A 19,004-nucleotide genomic window follows, 5' to 3' on the forward strand; every position below is an offset into this window, starting at 1 on the left:
GACAGGGAGGTGTGCAAGGTATTCCCAGCGTCATCTCATAAAGCATGAAGGGCAGCAGGACCTTCCTGGGACTAACCTGGGATGGGAGAGAGGTACCTACCTGGTCCTTTCCTCTACCCACTTCTAGAGTCCTTGATGTTTTGTTAGCCTCCACAAGGCAGAACACACAGCAGGCTCATCATCTGTGTTTATTATAAACTTTAATTGCTTCTTATCCTAATAACTTTACAAATATAGAACTACATGCCAGTCTGGGGATGCTCAGTAGTGAATCACCCCTGTGAGGCACAGCTTAATGCCGCTATCATCCATGTGGGAGCAGTCTCAGTGGTGGCCTCAGCCATAGGGAAAGAGGGTCATGAGGAAGGCTGCCTAGTGTGGCCAGGCCACCTGGCTTCAGGTCTGTGCAGGTGCTTCAACTGCACGATGCTCATTCTCTGTCCGTTGAGTCTCCATGTACTTTCGCATCTTCTCAACTATCCAGGAGGGTAGGACAAAGGATTTCAGCTCCTCTAACTTCAGGTCCAGGCATCCTCTGACAAAGACATTGAGGAAAAAAGTTGAAGACAGGATGTAGGCCCTGGCTCATTCTGGGGGTACTGTAAGGCAGGGAGAGAGTAGGGGACAGATCTGGATTTACCTGTAATCATCGCTGGCAGCGAGGTCCCGGATGTCCTCTTCAATGAGGAGGTAGGCCTGGTGCAGGAGCAAAGGAGAGTGATCATCAACTCTGATTCATTTCTGTGTTGCTTAACCACACTTTATTAAACATTTGCTTGATATAAGGGCTGTAGGGAGGGGGGCATTGTTTATAACTTAGTAGGGGGAGTAAATAGGGACAGTTCCTTGAGGCAATCTTTCACTCAAATAGAAACTATGGGTGGGGGAGTGGAAACTGGTAACTATAACTTTCTCCTCTTTTAAAAAAGGACCCTGATCCTGGCCGGGTGTGGCTCAGTGGTTGAAGGTCGACCTCAACCATAAGGTCACGGTTCGATTCCCAGTCAGGGCACATGCCCAGTTGTGGGCTACATTCCCAGTAGGGGGTATGCAGGTGGCAGCCAATCAATGATTCTCTCTCATCATTGATGTTTCTATCTCTCCCTCTTCCTCTCTGAAATAAGTAAAAATATATTAAAAAATAAAATAAAAAAGGATCCCAAGGTACTTAATAACAAAATGGCAAGAGAGCTAGTGAAATACACATGGAAACAGGAAATTGGAGGAAGCTGTGTTAACTCTGGGAACCAAGATTATTTGGTTTTGAACTTTGTGGCAAAAGGGAAAACTGCTAGTAACTGGGCTGTATTGCCTTGGGGCCTGTAAAGCTGCTGGCACAATGCCATGGGCTGCAGTGGGCGAGAGCCCTCTTGTGAGCTTCCCATAGAGGATGTTGTTCATCACATGAAAAAGTCTTCTGTGGGAGACATGTCTTTCTAGTCTTAGGGTCAGGAATAATTAGTTGTGTGTCCCTTGGGTCATTTGACTGTCATCTTAAGGACACAGCAAACTTTGTCCAGGTGTTCTTGAGAGGGGCCTAGAGCTGGAAACCCAGAAGTGTACTGGTCTCCCACGTCAGCAATAAAAACAAAACAAAACAAAACAAAACAAAGCAAAACAAAACAAAAAACTAGTCTTGCTCATGGCCTAATATTAGATCCTATCTCCCCTCACCTATTTTTTTGAGACAGGGTGTAGGTATAAATATAGCAGTAAAATAAAAGGTAACTTTCAATACCAGAAAGGAGATGGCATACTGGTTTGCAAGGCCATTAGATTCTAATAGGAGCAATCCCAGGACTGACTACACCAGTGATGGCGAACCTATGACACGCGTGTCAGCACTGACACGCGTAGCCATTTCTGATGACACGCGGCCACATGCCGAGGATGAAACATTTGCTGCTCCTGAGGATGAAACATTTGCGACTAGAGTCTTGGAGTTAGTTTTTTCCTCAAAGTGACACACTACCCGAGTTATGCTCAGTTTTTTGGCGAAGTTTGACACACCAAGCTCAAAAGGTTGCCCATCACTGGACTACAGGTGTCAGGTGAAGAATGTTGTGATTGATGACTAAATCTGTCAACAGGCACAAGGGCTAATCAGTAGGGTGTCTTGTACCTGCCATTCTACTGTTTAGCTAATAAAAGCTACGAATGAGGAATGAGGTGGGGAGGGGCTGAGGGGGTGCTGTGCGGGAGACCTAGGGGCAGCAAAGGGAATCCAGGGATTCCAGCCTGCTGTTCAGCACGAAGGAACGGCCCTCTCTGCCCTCACACGCCTGCCTTTCTACGTTCATCAGGCTTTGAGAGTCTCTCAGATTTGGAGGTAAGCTGCCACCAATAGCCAGAACCCTGGCTCCTGGGCTGCGTGGGTCTCTGGCAGTGTCACGAGGGAACAGTGCTCACCATCTTCCCCCCGGTTGCCCGCATGTGATGTTGCTCAGCCAGCCAGTGCTTGTCCTGGGGATCAGCTGCGTACTGTGAGGGATGAAGTCACAGGAGACATTAGCCTGGTGTGAGGGGCTTTCCTTATTTGCTCCCAGATCATACTCTTGGCCCTTGAGCAGTTCTTATGAACAAGACCTTGTCCTAGCTGGTGGATGCAGAGGGCTCACCAACCTCTTCAGAAAAAGTGCAGTTGAGCCCAGGAAACCAGGAGCGGGACCCAATTTCCAGAGATTTAGTTTCCATCTAATCCCCAACCCCTTTGTTTCCCTCAATACACAGCATCTCAGGCAACGGGTTTGACTCTTATTATAGAGCTCTACTCCTCTTTGAAATAATGATTTGAGGAAGCTTATAACATATATGACTATTATGGTGACCATATTTTCTAAAACAAAAACCAGGACAATTCATGCTCAGGGGAAGGAAGGATAGCATCACATTTAAGAACCTGGTTTTGGAATTAGACAAAAAAGGTTTAAAGTCTGGTTTCTGCCACTTATTAGACAGTATAAACCTGGGCAGTAATTTCCTTGAGACTCAGTTTCTTCATCTGTGAAAAAGACCGTATTAATACTTATAGGGTTGTTGTTAAGAATAAGTAAAATGGGCCTGCTTGCATGCCCAAGCCTTCCCCCTTTCTTTCCCCACAGGGATGCATCTCCTAAACTCTAAGGGACCCCACGAGGCTTGCAACTAGGGCAACAATGGTCAGTGGCAATTCATCCTGGGCAAACCCCCTAAACCTGTCCCCAAAGCCCCCTTTTCTCTGACTTCTTAGTGAGCCAAAGAAGCCCATTCTAGGCTCATTTCTCCTGCCCTTTCCTGTTTCACTGTCCCCAACTTTAATAAACGTCCTCTTAAAAAAAAAATAAAGTGGTGCATAAAAAGTGCTAAACATAGTATCTGACACATAATAAGTGCTCAATATAGATAGGTTTTATAAAACAGGCAGAACATTTGAAATAGAGACCAACTGTATGGTTACTAACTTTGAGTTTGAATAATTATTTCACCTCCCATACTATATAACAAAAGGCTAATATGCAAATCAACCAAACAGGAGAATGACTGGTCACTATGACGTGCACTGACCACCAGAGGGCAGATGCGTAATGCAGGAGCTGCCCCTGGTGGTCACTCAGCCAGAAGCCAGGCTCATGGTTGGAGAGTGCATCAGCAGGAGCTTCTCTGGTCTCCGCAGCAGCGCTAAGGACCCCCCTCAGGGGATGTCCAACTGCCGGCTTAGGCCCGCTCCCTGAGGGGACATCCCCCAAGGGGTCTCGGACTGTGAGAGGGTACAGGCCAGGATGAGGGACCCCCCCCCCCCCGCAGGTCGTGCACTGGGCCTCTAATATAATATAAACATCAGTCAAAAACTTAAAAGTGTACATTTTCTGACCCAGAAAAATCCCATTTCCAGGGATTTACCCTTCAGAATCACCCACACATGTACACAAGTTTTTTTGTGCAGCATTGTTTATGATAGCAACTGTTGGAAAAAACTTAAATATCTAACAACAGGGGAGTAGTGAAATAAATGATGGAATATTTATTCTATGAATTTTATACAGCCATTATGATGAAATGAAGGAGCCCTGGCTTGTGCACCTAAGGGTCATGGGTTTGATTCCCGGTCAAGGGTAGCAGGTTCGATCCCTGCCCTGGTCAGGGGTTCTGTGGGAGGCAACCAATCGATGTCTCTCTTTCACATCGATATTTCTCTCTCTCCCCATCCTGCCCTCCCTTCCACTTTCTTAAAAAAAAAAAAAATCAATGGAAAAATATCCTCGGGTGAGGATTAACAATAAATAAATAAACAAAAATAAAATGAGGGAGACTTAATAACATGCACAAGAGCTCAGGTTTTGCTGAGGACAGACCTGACTCACTAGTTACCACTGAGTGATTCTGAACAAGTCACTTAGCCTTTCTCAGCCATTCCATCTTAAAGGAAGCTCCATGAAATAATGTGTGGCACCTAAAACCAGGTTAGGTACACAATAAACACACAAGACAAGTAGCTATTATTGAGGCACAGAGTTGTTGTGTAAATTATAAAAGGTAAAGGTCGAGGGCAACTAGAACCCAGATGCCTTGACTCCCAGATCGGTGTTTGCCCCAAGCTTCTCTGTGCCATGTACAGTTCCCAATGTCACATATTCCCCTGCAATGGCCTGCCTGACCCCCAGCTCTCACCTACCTTAAAGAGGTGTGGGTGCTTGATGTAGATTCTCCCTCTGGTGCCCCCCATCCCCAGGGCTCTGAAAAATAACAGACACGTGTAAGGATTCCTGCAGTTGTAGTCCTAGGGGTGGACTCCTTCATCAGTGCCAAAGCTCTAAGACTTACTTGTTGGCTCGAGATCCTAACACAAAGGTGGTAGATTCATTCAGCCGAGCTGGGTCCCACTACACAAAAAATAGATAGGCTGGTTAGGGTGAAGTTTCTCTGATGGGCAGGAAAGAAACAATCCTCTCCCTCCCCTCTACCAACACCACCCTTATTCCATTATTCAAAACAGTTGATTCAAGAAACTGAATACTTACACTATGCTAGGCCCTGTGCTAGATACTGGGGATATAGAGATGAGTAAGATAATCTCTGTACTCCAGAGTCCACAGACTTATGTGTATAGATCAAGCATGTTAAACTCAAAGGCTAACACGGGCCAAATAAACGAGGCATGCGGCCCGCAGGCCATGAGTTTGACATGCTTGGTATAGATAATTATACCATCATGAGATGGGCAATGATATACAGGCGAGTGTAGGTAGGAGGGGTGCCAAAGAGAAGGATAACAAGAAGGCTTCCTTAAAGAGGTAATTCGCAAGTTGATTCTGGAAGGATGAGCACAAGTTAGACAGGGTGTGGAGAGGAAGAAGGGGCAACATGAACAAAGGCAGGCGAGAGCTGGTGTGGGATGCTGGAGAGACCACGAACCATTCTGTGTTGCTAAAAGAGAGAGCACAGATTAGGGTGTGGCAATTAATGAGGCTGGAGAGAGAAGCAGAGAGGGCTGAAGGCCCTAGTACATTTGCTCATTCTGGAGGCTATGGGGAGTCACCGAGGAGCAGATCTGCTTTAAAAATAGCTCACTCTTCTGCAGTGTGGCTTCTGGATTTGAAGTGGCAGACTCCAGGCAGGGGATGCAGCTCAGAGGTTGCTGTAACAGAGCAGTTTTGAAGGAAGATGAGGGTCTGAGCCAGGATAGCAGTAAGGAAGAGGAGGGAATAGCAACTGTGATATATTTAGGAGGTGGAAGCATCCAGGGTGGAAGGAAAGGAAGAGGCAAAGATAACTAAAGTAGAGACCATAAAAGACAGCTGAAGAAAGATTCTGATATCCATTTTGGATATCTGAGTTGGAATGCCATGAAAATTCCAGGCAGGGAGATCTAGTAGGTAGTTGGATATACCAGTTTTAAACTAGAAAAGGAGTGTGGGACAAACCAAGAGGTATGGCAGGTTTACTACAGTGGTCCCTGAAACCATAGGAGTGAATTATTTAGATCATCCAGAGAGAAACTAGATGGAGAAGTGGGCCAAGGAGGGAATTTTGGGGAATGCCCCTTTATATGGGTCATTGCTGAGAAAGAACTCCCAAAAGAGAGGAAGACCAGAAATATCCAGGAGAATGCAGGACCACCTGTTTTAGGGAGCAGAGTTTTAGAAGAAAGGTGTGGTCGCTGTGTGAAGGCAAAGGGCCAGCGCGACAAGAGGTGGGCCATTCATACTGGACACAGCCTCAACCAGGACAGTGGACCTTTCACCTACCTGCCTGGGCTTCCACATGTGATTTTACTTAAAGAGGATTCTACTGCTAAAAGGGCGTGTAAACAATGTTCCAGAGGCAACAGAGGCTAGTGGTTAACAACACAAACTCTGGTGTCGACGGATCTTATGTTTGAGACTTGGCTCTATCACTTACTAGTATGCGACTTTGAGTAAGTCCCTAAGCCTTAGTATGCACTCAAGTGTACTAAGCACATAAGATAACTAAATAAAATATAATTTCTGCTCACAGGAAGTTGGCAGGAAAGGAAGCTCTTCAACTACAGAAGGGTAACAGAATTTATTGCATAAGGTTGTTATAAAGATTAAATGAGAGAAGCCGTGTGAAGATTGAGGGCCGTGCCTGTCACATACTGAGTACTGGAAACACCACGAGCTTTGACAGGGAGAAGGCTTCAGCAGACTCAGCCTTCCCTTTGTTTACCTCTAACTCCAACCCCTGCTTGGGCTCCTTCTGGGAGGCCAGTGTTGGGGGTTGGGGAAGGGGCAAAATGGCTCTGGAATGGTCCTTCACCACCCCAGCCTCTTTCCCTCCTGCTGGGCCCAGAGCCTTGACTGAGTCTCCCCCTAGGATGGAGGTTGCTGCTATGCTCACATAATCATACCTTGGGGCCTTCTCGGCGAATTGGTTCACAGGATTTTGGTTTCCACCTGATTGGGGGACAGAAGAAAGGTAACTTCTCTAAGTTCAGGTCCAGGATTGGCAGAAAGCCTGCTGCTGGTGGTGGGAGTTCCCCACACACTCTCACTTTAGCCCTGGGTGTACTTCTTCCAGGTAACCCATTAGAGGAGGCACAAAGGGAGAAAGCACTGGACTAGAAGCCATCCTAGGACGAGATCTGATATCAAGTCCAAGAACCTCTTTGAATTGCAGTTCTCATTTGTCAAAAGGAATACCAGCAGCAATGCTGTTGTGTTAGTGAGGTATGAACTTGCTCAGGTGGGACACAAATCTAGGTCTGATGATTACTACTACTCCATCTCTTAATCCAGGGCACCAGCTATCCCCATCGCTTTTAACCAGACCAGTAAGGTTTTATCTGCTTTAAATATTGGGCTTCCATGTAAAGTTTTGTTTGAAAAAAAGATTCTGGCCCTAGCTGGTTTGGCTCAGTGGATAGAGCATCAGCCTGTGGACTGAAGGATCCTGGGTTCGATTCGGGTAAAAGGCACATGCCCGAGTTGCAGGCTCAGTCCCCACTAGAGGGCATGCAGGAGGCAGCCTATCAATGATTCTTTCTCATCATTGATGTTTCTATCTCTCTCTCCTTCTCCCTTCCTCTATGAAATAATATATATATAATATATTATATAATAATAATGATGATGATAATATAATATATATATATATATATATATATATATATATATATATATATATATTCTGTTGCTTTAAAAATCTTTGAAAATGCCATCCTAGAGGGAATGGAGTTTTGCCCCTTAGTAGCTATATGATGTTGGGCAAGTAATTCTCTGAGTCTATTTCCTTATCAGCAAAATTAATTACACCTTCATTAGAGGGTGGATGTAAGGATTAAAAAGTACATATGTAAGGAGTTTAGACCAGTTATGGCACATTATAAACATTCAATATATGCTAACAACAAAGAAAGTCTGGTGTTCAATCAAGCTGGCTGAACTGTTCTGGGGCAAAAGCAGGATAAAACACCCTCCTCCTTGCCTTCTTTTCCTACCCCCCAAACCTGGTGACCATCCTCCATGGTGACTTAAACAGATCTCACTTCTACAGGGACAGAACTCTGGCCGCTTTTCCTCCAGGCCCACTCCCTCCCGGTCCTCCCTTCAGCTCTGTTGGTCCCTACTCACACCATGCCAGGGGCTGCCCGGTCATTTGACTGGATGTGTCCAGGAGGCCGTCCCTTCCTCTGCCACAAAGAACAACTGTCAGAGCCTGACCGTGTGGAAGCCCCACCCCACCCTACTGGCAGGTCCAGGGTCGCTGGTGGAGATGGTTTTTCCAAAGAGACGAAATGGTGCTTAAGAGTGAACAGGAAGAGTGTTTCCAGGGCTCCTGCCTCTCATGCTAGAAAGACCCCAGGGTGCACGGAGGAAGCCTACCACCCTCCCTGGGGCTGCGAGGCCTTGCCCAGCCAGAAAACGTGGGGATGGTTTACCTTTTTGGGAATGGGACTTCCTCGATGAGCACCTTCCTCTTCTGCCTGCCGACCACGCTGCAGAAAAAGGAAAGGGAATCAGTGGAAGGCCGGCACCTGGGGGCTGCAGGCTCCTTGGGATTGCAGAAGACAGGGCCCTGGACCACACCCTCCCTGAGCCAGGCCTCAGAAACCCTCCCAGCATGATGCTATTTGGACCTGGTCCTACAAATGGGTGGAACATGGAATGCCCCTGCCTCCCAGTCTGATCATTGTCCCCCTTTTAAACCCCAAGACAGTGACTCTGACCTTTATCCCTGGAAGCTCATGGGTCAATCTGGGTATAACCTTTTCTCCGTCTGAGAACAGTAGTTTTGCCTGAAAGGAAAAGATTGTGTTAACAGTCACTATTTTGTGGGAAGCCTCTCGCCTTCATTTTTACAGACATACTCCAAACTGGGTGACAGCTGTTTCATAGTCAGTACAAAGGCACTCCAGTACATGCACATAAGCAGATATTCGTTACCCCCCCCCCCACCAAATTGAGTATTAATGATCATTGTTGAAAAACTAGAAAATGTAAAAAAAAAAAAAAAAAAATCAAACCTGACATCTCAGTATCCACAGAATACTGTTAACATTTCAACGTAAATTCTTCCTCACTTTTTTCTTTTTATATTTTATTGATTTTTTTACAGAGAGGAAGGGAGAGGGATAGAGTTAGAAACATCGATGAGAGAGAAATATCAATCAGCTGCCTCCTGCACACCCCCTACTGGGGATGTGCCTGCAACCAAGGTACATGCCCTTGACCGGAATCGAACCTGGGACCCCTCAGTCCGCAGGCCAACGCTCTATCCACTGAGCCAAACTGGTTAGGGCTCTTCCTCACTTTTTTCGATGTAAATATATACTATGTGTGTTTTCTAACTAAATGCATTGATATACTATATACTCCCCAGGAAGCTGCCGTTTTCATTTAACAATATTATGTGCCTAGGAGGTAATTGGCTGAGGATGCAGCAGGAAATAACACAGCAAGGTCCTTACTTTTATGCAGCTTATATTCTGTGGGTGATGTGAATAATAAACAAATAAATGAACATATAAACAAGCTGACTCAGATCATGATAAATGCTCTGAAGAAAAAAAAAACCAGACCGATGTGACAAGAGAATCGCCAGAAGGGAGGGCTCCGTGAAGCAGGAGGTCAGGGAAGGCCTTGTTGAGAAGGTAGCCTGAGCTGACGTGAGGAGGAGGAGGAGGAGCACTTGAGAGCCCTGAGCACTGCCTCCTCCTGGAAACACTTTTCTACTGGCTCCTGTGGCCACACTTCCCTGGTTTGTCTATTTCTCTAGCTGCTCTCTCTTAGCCTTCTTTGCTGGCTCGTCCTCCTAGATCTGGTTCTTTTCACTCTGTCCTCTTTCATTAGATATTCTGTCTGCTTTCATCTATGCTCACAGCTTCAATTAACATCTATAAACTGATGACTGCAATTTTTTTTTATCTTCAGCTGTAGCCTCCCCTTTGTGCTCTAGACTTATATATCAGCCTGCCCATCTCTATGCATGGATGACCCAAATACGCTAGGTTCAAAATTGACCCCGTGATTTTCTCCACCAAAAGTGAAGAGTGCACAGTCTCAACACACACGTTTGTTATTTCATACCTGTCAACTTAACTATAAAAGCAGGAATTCTGCTTGTTCGTTCGTTCATTCATTCATTCATTCACTCACTTACTCTCTCAATCATTCAACAAACACTTAATGTACTAATATTAAGAGTCATATTCTAGGGCTAGGAATACAGCAGTGAACAAGATCAGGCCTCAACTCTTATAAAATTCAAGATTTTAGCCGAGTTTGGGGGAAGGAAGGCAGAAAATAAACAAACAAACCATTAATAATTTCAAGTTGAAACAAATAGTGGAAATAAACACGTGAAGTGACAGAGTGTAACTGGAGGTGGGGAAGGAAGTGAGATGGGGCTACTTTAGATGGAGCCAGCTATGTAAAGAGTTAAGGGGAGAGCTCGTGAGGCAGTGAGAGCAGCAAGTGCAAAGGCCCCGAGTTGGTGTGCTGGAGAAGCAGGAGTTCAGTATGCTAGAATACAGTCAATAGGGCAGGTGGGAGGAGCTGACGTCCAAGAGGCAGGAGCCGTCCACATAGGGCTCTGTGGGTCATGGCAAGGCATGAGGGTTTTATTCTGCCTGCAAAGTGAAGTCACTAAGAGAGGAGTATTCTAAGAAACATGACATGATTCACTGTGACAAATGCCACCAAGAAGCGGAGTAAGCTCTCACTGACAGCACGGAGTTCTTCTGCCCTTTCAGAGCTGAGGTCCAGGCCCTGATCTTGCTCTTTTCTGAGGCTGTGCCTGAGCAGCTAGCCAGCTGATCTTCTTATGATAATTACCCTTATAGACCTGAACTTAAACCAGCCTTTGTGGCTTTGATTATGAAGAAATTTCCATCTCTGACAGCTAATGGTTTCACAGTCAAGCACAGAGTCTGGGTGATGCTGACAATTTCTATTAATAACAGCAGCTGACAAATGCAAACAGGTTCACTACTATCCTGGGAACACAGCCATTTATAAACCTGATGTCATGCCTCCTGACCACACCCTGACAGACAGGGGGGCAGAAAGGGTGATAGTCCCCAGGGGCTGTGACAACTTCAAGAATCAAGTCACAAGTACTTGTAGAGGTGAGATGGACCTTAGCTATTCTAACTCTTGCTTGTTGTAAGCCACAATTTCTTCATCCGTAAATTAGGGATTAAAATATGTCTTCTGTAGAGAGTTTCTTCCCAGATATAAATTAACAAATGACATAAAAACATTTATCACGGTATCCGGCATGTAGTGACTATTTCCCTTCCCTTCTGTCAGCAACAACCCCAAGCCCGACCTGGAAGTAAGTGGCTTCTCCGGCATCCCCCACTGATGACGGGATCACACTTCTTACTGGAGATCCCAGGGCTAAGCCCTCTGCCTACATCTCTGGTCCTATTTGGTCTCACCTGCTCTAGGCAGCTGCGACAGGCCTCCTGGATCAGCTGCTCTGCATCCACTTCTTCCCCAACGTTGTCTCGCACATTCAGTGCTGCCTTCTGGAAGAACTAGGGGGAAGTACAAAGAGCAAACTGAATATAAAAGGAAAGCTTTTAGCCCTGGCTGGTGTGGCTCAGTTGGTTGGGTGTCATCCTGTGCACCAAAAGGTTGCTGTTCGATTCCCAGTCAGAGCACATGCTTGGATTGCAGAATAGATCCCAGGTTGGGGGCATGCAGGAGGCAGCCGACCAATGTTTCGCTTTCACATTGATGTTTCTCTCTCTCTCCTTCTCTCTTTCTTTCTCTCTCAAACATAAAAATATATAAAAAGAGAAGCTTTTAGCTATCTCCACCAACTTGGAGCCTGGGGAAGCCTGCTGGGAACAGGACTTCTAAAATGACAAATACGTCTGGAAGGCTGTGGTCCAAGGCCATTTTTGCTGGCTATGAGCAGGGTTTCTGGAACCAGAGGGCGCACACAGCTCTTCCTGAAACTGAAGGTGTTTATGCTCGAGGTGAAAAGGAATACTATCTAGGCAAGAGATGTGCTGATGTGTACAGCAAAGAACAGTGACTCCTGGTGGCAAAGCAAACAAAACCAGAGTCATCTGCGGAAAGGAACTCAAGCTCATAGAAACAGTGGCGTGGCTCCTGCCCAATTCTGAAGCAACTTTCCTGCTAAGCCTATTGGGGCACAGAATCCGTGTAATGCTCTAGGATTTAAACTTATTGAAAAGTAAATAAAAGTGAATTTGTTCTCTTGTACTTTTGTTAAATGGGTTAAACATAAAGAAATAAATAGAAGAGAAGCTTTTATCATCTCATATATAAGGGAAAAGTGATTCTGAGTATGGCTTTGAGATCAGACAGATTTAGATTCATATTCCAGGTTCATTTCCCCACTTTATCCTCATTTAAGGAGGAACATAATCATAGAGGGGCCCAAAAGATGGTCATTACAGCATTAATGTGTAAATAGTGCAAAAATCAAAGAATAACTTAAATGTCCAGGTATAACTTAAATAAATTATGGCACAGCCATACCATAAATATGCAAATATTAAAAATCATAGTAAGAAAAGAAAATCACAGTAAGGACATATAGCAAAATATATTTTTGACATGAAAGGTGACTACTTGAGGGATCTAACACTTTGTTCTTGAGACATGACTTGGGCTCTCATTATGAATGTGTTCTCAGTCCTTGGTTTGGGGCCTCACATCACCTAGTTTTCAGGCTCATGCTCTCTCTTTTACTCAGTGGTGGAACCTCCTGCTTTCCCTTTCCCCAGTCAGTTGGAGCTGCTGAGGGCCTGGCCAGGTCTCACTCCTCCCATCCTACAGATGTTCCTTTGAGATTGGACAAAGTCAGATTCAACCAGGACCTTCTAGTCCGGATCTTTTCTGAACACTGTCAAACAAAGTGATCAGATGAGGTCAGGTCAAATCAAAGTTGTGATGTAATCAATTTATTTGTACTTTGTTCAAACACAAGTGCGATAAGGAGGTATCTTTACTGACTATAAAGAGGGAAGCCTAGTGCCACAAATTGTATTTATCTAGCATTTGTCCAGGGGAGAAGGTTCCTGAATCATGGTATCCATTATTGGGATAAGCAACAAGAAAAGGGCTTCGGAGGCAGGCAATCACAGATTAAATCCTGGCCTAGTCTTCCCTTACTGGCTTCATTATTTCTGCATGTGTAAAGGTGTGGAGGCATGAGAATACATGGTGCATTCTGGGACATACAAAAAGTAGGGATAGTAATGAAGGGAATAAGGGGTGTGTGGCTGGGGTCTGATCACTTTGGGCCATATATGCCATAAGGAATTTGAATTTTACCCAGAGACAATGGAAATTCATTGAGGAATTTTATTTATGTACTAGAGGCCTGGTGCACAAATTCGTGCACGGGTGGGGTTTCTCGGCCTGCCTGGTGATCGAGGCCTATGGGCAGGGGGCTGGCTGGCTGGGGGGAGGGACCGCAGGAGGTTGGCTGGCAGGGCCCGCCCCTTCCTGATCGGGGCCATGGGGGAGGGCTGGCCAGGCAGGGGCAGGGGCCACGGGAGGTTGGCTGCCGCCTCACCCCCCAATCGGGGCCCCATGGGGGCCAGCCTGGCCAGGAAGAGGGGGCATTTGAGGGTGGGGCCGGCTTGGGGGAGGGACTACTGATGGTTTGCCGGCCAGCCCTGCCCCTGAGGCCCTGGCCAGGTCTCACTCCTCTCATCCTACAGATGTTCCTTTGAGATTGGACAAAGCCAGGGCCAATAAGGGGTAGGACCAGCCGGGGGGAGGGCCTACGGGAGGTTGGCCAGGCGGCCCCATCCCCGATTGGACCAGTTGGCCGGCCACAGTGGGTATCATAGCGACTGGTCGTTCTGGTCGTTCCAGTCATTTCGGTCACTGGCTTTTTATATATATAGATGCATGTATGCATGTATGTATTTATTTATTATTTGTATTGATTTCAGAGAGGGTGAGAGAGAGAGAAACATCAATGACGAGAGAGAATCACCTATTGGCTGTCTCCTGCTGAGGATTGAGCTCACAACCTGGGGATGTGCCCTGACCGGGAATCAAACTGAGACCTCCTGGTTCACAGGGGGATGTTCAACAAGTGAGCCACACTGGCTGGGCACTACTTTTAAAATACATACAGAATTGGACTCTTTCCCAACATTTGCACTGCTAACACTCAAGCCACTATCATCTCAAGTCTCCTACCTGGTCCTCCTGCAGTATATTCTCTATACAATAGTCAGAGTAACTCTTTAAAAAATGTTCAGATCACACGCTCTGCTCAAAACTCTCCAAGAGCGTTATTTTACTCACAATAAAACACAAAGTCCTTACGATAGCTTCAAGGTTCTGGCATGAGCTGGGCCCCTGCTATGTCTCTGATCACCTCTCCTATTACTCTCCCCTGGCTCAGTCTGTTCCAGTCACACTGGCCACTTGGGGGCTTTGAATGTGCCAAGCACAGTACTGCCTCAGGGCCTCTGGCCTGTTCCCTCAGCTGGGATGGCTTCTCACCCAGGTTTCTGCATGGCTTGTTCTTTTCTCAATTTATTCAAATCTCTGCTTAACCCTTTGCACTCGCTTGCTTTTTTCTCGATTCCTTTATTCTACTCGGGATTTAATTTTTTAAATACCCCAGATTTTACAAAGCGCGGCAGTAGAATAAAAAACTGGAGTTTCTTTTCATACAAACTTATTTGGATTTTTTTATATTTCAAATTATTGATACATTCAAAGAGTAATTTTAATCTCGACATCCGAGTGCAACAGGTTAAATGTTCTTTTATCATAGGACTTTCCCAGTCACAATCTATGAGATAGCACCTCTGTTCCCCATTGGTCACTCTCTTCCCCTTCTCTCTGGCGTTACCTAACAAGGTACAAATTTGCTAAAAGAGGGCAAGGACATTGTCCATTTTGTTCACTGCTACATCCCCATCCCCAGTGCCTAGAATAGTGTCTGCCATTATGGTAGACACTCAGTAAATACTTCTTGAATGAATGAGTAAACATAAGAAGAGGGAGGTCTAGGAAGAAAAACAGAGTTCAGTTCTGAATATGCTGGGTTTGAAGCATCTGGGAGGCATTCAGGTAGAATCATGTAGAACTTTATTTATGATCCTAGAAAATAAGTTTTTTGTTGTTGCTAATCCTTACCTGCAGATATTTTTCCATTGATTTTTAGGGGGAGTAGAAGAGAGAGGGAAAGACAAAGAGAAACACTGATAAGAGAGAAACACATCCTGCATGAGCCCAACCAGGGCCTGGGCCAGGAAGGAGCCAGCAACTGAGGTACGAGCCCTTGTCCGGAATTGAACCTGGGACCCTTTGGTCCGCAGGCTGATGCTCTATCCACTGAGCCAAACTGGCTAGGGTGAAAAAGAACTTAAATAATGAGAATGGTGATATTATTAAACAAATAATAAAAGCACTTGTTATGTTCCAAGCACATTTCTGAGCACATTACACTTAAGTCATTTCATCCTCACAATAGCTTGGCCAAAGAGGTGTTCAAATTACCCCTAAAGAGGGAAAAAGTTCTTGGGAGTTCAGAATGGGAAAACTCTAGATATCTGTGTGTACTAGAGAGAGCCAGGGAGATAGTGAAGCAGGAAAGGACTGCTCTTGAGTCTTTCTCCCGTTTAATGTTTTACTTTTGTGTCCCCTCTCACCTTCATGTACTTGTTGAACACAGTCTGGATCTCCTCGTTGATGCTAGGCTGCAGCACAGCTCGAAGGAGGTCCATGGAGATAGCAGGATCTGTGAAACTGCATTCAGGAGGGAGGCACAGTCAGGGGACATATCCCAAACACATCCTTTCTTAGTCTGTCCGGCTAGTTATTGACATAGGATCCTTTAATGACAATAATAGATAGTTTTTACTGAAAACTAGCTATGTGCCCAGGTTCTCTGTAAACTACATAGATGCATGCCTTTATTTCATCTCATAACTCTCTGAAATGAGTATTGTTTTAAAAGTGTTATGAAATACTGTATAATACTTATATAGAAAAGTCTATACACATTAACAAAGAGTGTTAGTGAACATCCATTTAATCACTATCCAGGTCAAAAAATATAATCAGCATTTCAAAGGCCCATCTTGTGCTCTCTCCCTTCCCTTTTATTATCTATTTAATGATAACAATTATTATTAATTATTACCCTATTACCACAGGGTAATAGTACTCTATGGATACTATTAGCCACACTTTTAAAAAATATGTTTTTATTGATTTCAGAGAGGGAGAGAGGATAGAAACATCAATGATGAGAATGACTGATTGGTTGCCTCTAGCACGCTCCCTACTGGGAATCGAGCCAGCAACCCCCCAATGTGCCCTGACCAGGAATTGAACTGTGATCTCCCGGTTCATGGGTTGACGCTCAAACACTGAGCCACACCTGGCTTAGGTGGCTCAGGCACTGTTTCATCTATCCGTTCCCCTCATTTTGAATATGAATTCAGAGGGGGAAGTGACTTGCTCAAGGTCACACAGAGCCACAGAATCTGAGTCTCCTCTTTTCTAGTCCAGTGGTCATTCTACTGCGTGACGCTCTCTTCTCAGCCCTCTACAACTAGGACCCCAAAGCTGCCTTCCAAGACAGTGCCTGGGAGGTAAGTCCCATCCAGAGTCATCTTTACCTGGTGGTCATCTGTGAGCGGCGGCCCCTTCGCTGCACCTGCCGGTGCTTTATCATTATGTTCCAAGGATTCTGTGGGGACCAAGGGAGCAGGTGTCACCGAAGTCTGTGACACTGGGGTGAAGGTGGAGGGTGAGTATGAAGTTAAACCTAGACAGCCCTGCTTCTCAGGTGTTTGCACCACTTCTCCCACCTTGCGATTGATCGGGGGCGGGCAGTGACTGGAAGGCCCTGCCAGGGAAGAGAAACTCAGGGAGAGATTCCTGCCTCAAAAGGAAGGGAACCAGTGTTTACCGAGGACCTACTCTGGTGGCAGATGACGCGTGCTGGGGGCGCTTTACCGCATTTATATCCCATCCCTACAACCTTAGGAGGCAGATACTAATCATCTCCGCTTTATAGAAGAAGAAACGGGGGCCTTGACAGGACTGACCCACGTCCCCTAGCGAGGAGGGCGGCACCAGAACCTGAATCCTGGTCGTCGGACTGAGAAAAACGCCAACCCCGTCGGCAGCTCCAGCCACCGCGTTCTTTTGCCCGCGGGCTAGGGTCCCGGGAACCCGAGGCCCTGCCGGCCCGAGCCCAGGCCGCCCGGCCTCCCTCGGGGCACTCTCACCGTGAGGACCAGCTGCCCCGCTGCGCCCGCATCTCCCAGCTCCGGGCCGCCCCGCTCGGCCCCGCCGGGTCCCCGCGGCTGCTCGGCGTCGCCAGTGGCCCCCATGGCGCCCCCGATCCTCACAACTCTAGCCCGACTCTGCCAATGGGCCGGAAAGTGGCCCCGTGACGTCATTGGAACGCGCGGCCGCCTGCCTGAAAGCGCGCCGCGGCGGACAGCGGAGTTACCATGGGAACCAACCGCCGCTTCCAGCCCGGGAGACCCTGGAGACCTAGCGAGAGTGGGTGGTGAGTGGGTGGTGGGTGGGTGGGCGGGGCTGCGGGGCTCCCTCCGGGGAGGGGCCGCTTAGCGGATGTGTGGACTCGGGGTGCTCAGTCAAGAATCGTTCTCTGTCTGAAGTGCGGGGCAGAGAAAGGGGACCAGGTTTCCAGGGTTGAAGTTGGAGAATTTAGGGGAGCGTTTCGTACAGCAGCGTCTGCAGTTCAGTCTTTGAAAACTGTAGACTTTAATATGCCTGTACTGAGCCCCCAGAACTGGAGTGGACACGGAACCCCCACGACAGGAGGCCCAGGCCATCCCTAGCACTCACCCACCGGGTCATTCTTTTTATTTTTTTAAAATATATTTTTATTGATTTCAAAGAGGAAGGGAGAGGGAGAGAGAGTTAGAAACATCAATGATAAGAATCGTTGATTGGCTACCTGCTGCATGCCCTACATTGGGGATCCAACCCTCAACCTGACCTCCTGGTTCATAGGTCTACCCTCAACCAGTGAGCCACGCTGGCTGGGCATCCACCGGGTCTTAACAGGCTTCCACCCCAGGGGCTGCCATCCTCTTGGGTCTGAAGGCATCAGAATAAAGGCTGGGACTTGGACCGTGGATTGCTCCAACCCCAGGGAGCTGGACTTCTCTCCCCAGACTCTGATTCTGGGATGGGCGGGGGATGCAGGGGTTTAACAGCCATAGAGTTCCCCAGAGCTCCCCTTAACTCTGCCTTAGATGTAAGGAGGCCCTGAATAGAATTGGATTGATCTATGAGTGGTAGAGAAAGTTACTTTTTCCAGGTCCCAACACAGGGTAGTAGAAAGTGGGTGAGTTATTTTATTCTATTGCTTTTTGAGAGAGAGAGAAAAAGAGAGAGAGAGAGTACATTGATTGACTCCCTCCCACAGGCAGTCTGACCAGGGATTGAACCCAAAGCCTGGGTATGTGCCCTGTCTGCGTGGGTTTTGCAGTTAGCAAGATCTGAGTTGAAATCCAGTATGGAATGGTGATTAAGAAATACGAAATTGGCCTGCCTATCTTTGTTTTACCGTTTACTAGCTGTGTGACCCACATTTCTTTCTGCACCTTAGTTTCTCCATCTGTAGCATGGGGATAATAGTAACAAACTCATAGGTTGCAGTGAGGATTAAGTGAGTTAATTAATATAAAGTGCTTAGAACTGTGGCACAAGTAAACCCTCAAGCAATGCTGTCATTACTTTTATTAAATTCCAGCAGCCACCACATAGTAGCTTTAGGACCTTGGGAAATTTTCCTCAGCCCCTCTGAGACACTTTTACCTCTGTAAGATTATCGTGAGGATTAAAATAATGTATATAAAGCACATAATAGGCCATCAATCTCTATACTCCAATATCAGCCTTAAAACAATAAGGCAAAAGACACACACACACACACACACACACACACACACACACACACCCCACAAAACAAAAACAAGGCAACTTCCTGACATTGAACTTTTTGGCACTATTAGGAGGTTTTTTTAAAAAAATATTTTATTTATTGATTTTTTTACAGAGAGG

General features: G+C 46.4%; 2 protein-coding genes across 3 annotated transcripts in view; one reads left to right on the plus strand and one right to left on the minus strand.

Moving 5' to 3' along the window:
* On the minus strand, positions 1–17,324 carry DNTTIP1 (deoxynucleotidyltransferase terminal interacting protein 1). 2 transcript variants are annotated; one of them, XM_079784453.1, is made up of 13 exons: positions 17,192–17,324; positions 16,577–16,647; positions 15,602–15,698; positions 11,381–11,479; positions 8,666–8,734; positions 8,378–8,434; positions 8,070–8,128; positions 6,848–6,893; positions 4,801–4,859; positions 4,652–4,712; positions 2,410–2,481; positions 641–696; positions 1–535 (listed from the first exon to the last, which is right to left on the minus strand). In XM_079784453.1, the coding sequence occupies exons 1-13, from the start codon at positions 17,294–17,296 to the stop codon at positions 397–399; spliced, it is 990 nt and encodes a 329-aa protein (XP_079640579.1). In that variant the 5' UTR covers positions 17,297–17,324; the 3' UTR covers positions 1–396. The 2 variants fall into 2 exon arrangements, with proteins under 2 accessions (XP_079640579.1, XP_079640580.1); XM_079784454.1 differs by having other exon boundaries at positions 2–535; positions 16,577–16,689; positions 17,192–17,309.
* WFDC3 (WAP four-disulfide core domain 3) overlaps positions 17,279–19,004 on the plus strand; it is a 12,711-nt gene continuing 10,985 nt past the window's right edge. Inside the window, 1 exon segment of the mRNA XM_079784455.1 lies at positions 17,279–17,478. Within this exon segment, the coding sequence (XP_079640581.1) occupies positions 17,420–17,478 (59 nt within the window). The 5' untranslated portion in view covers positions 17,279–17,419.

This window comes from Cnephaeus nilssonii (assembly GCF_951640355.1).
Source record: "Cnephaeus nilssonii genome assembly, chromosome: 11".
Taxonomy (NCBI): Eukaryota; Metazoa; Chordata; class Mammalia; order Chiroptera; family Vespertilionidae; genus Cnephaeus; species Cnephaeus nilssonii.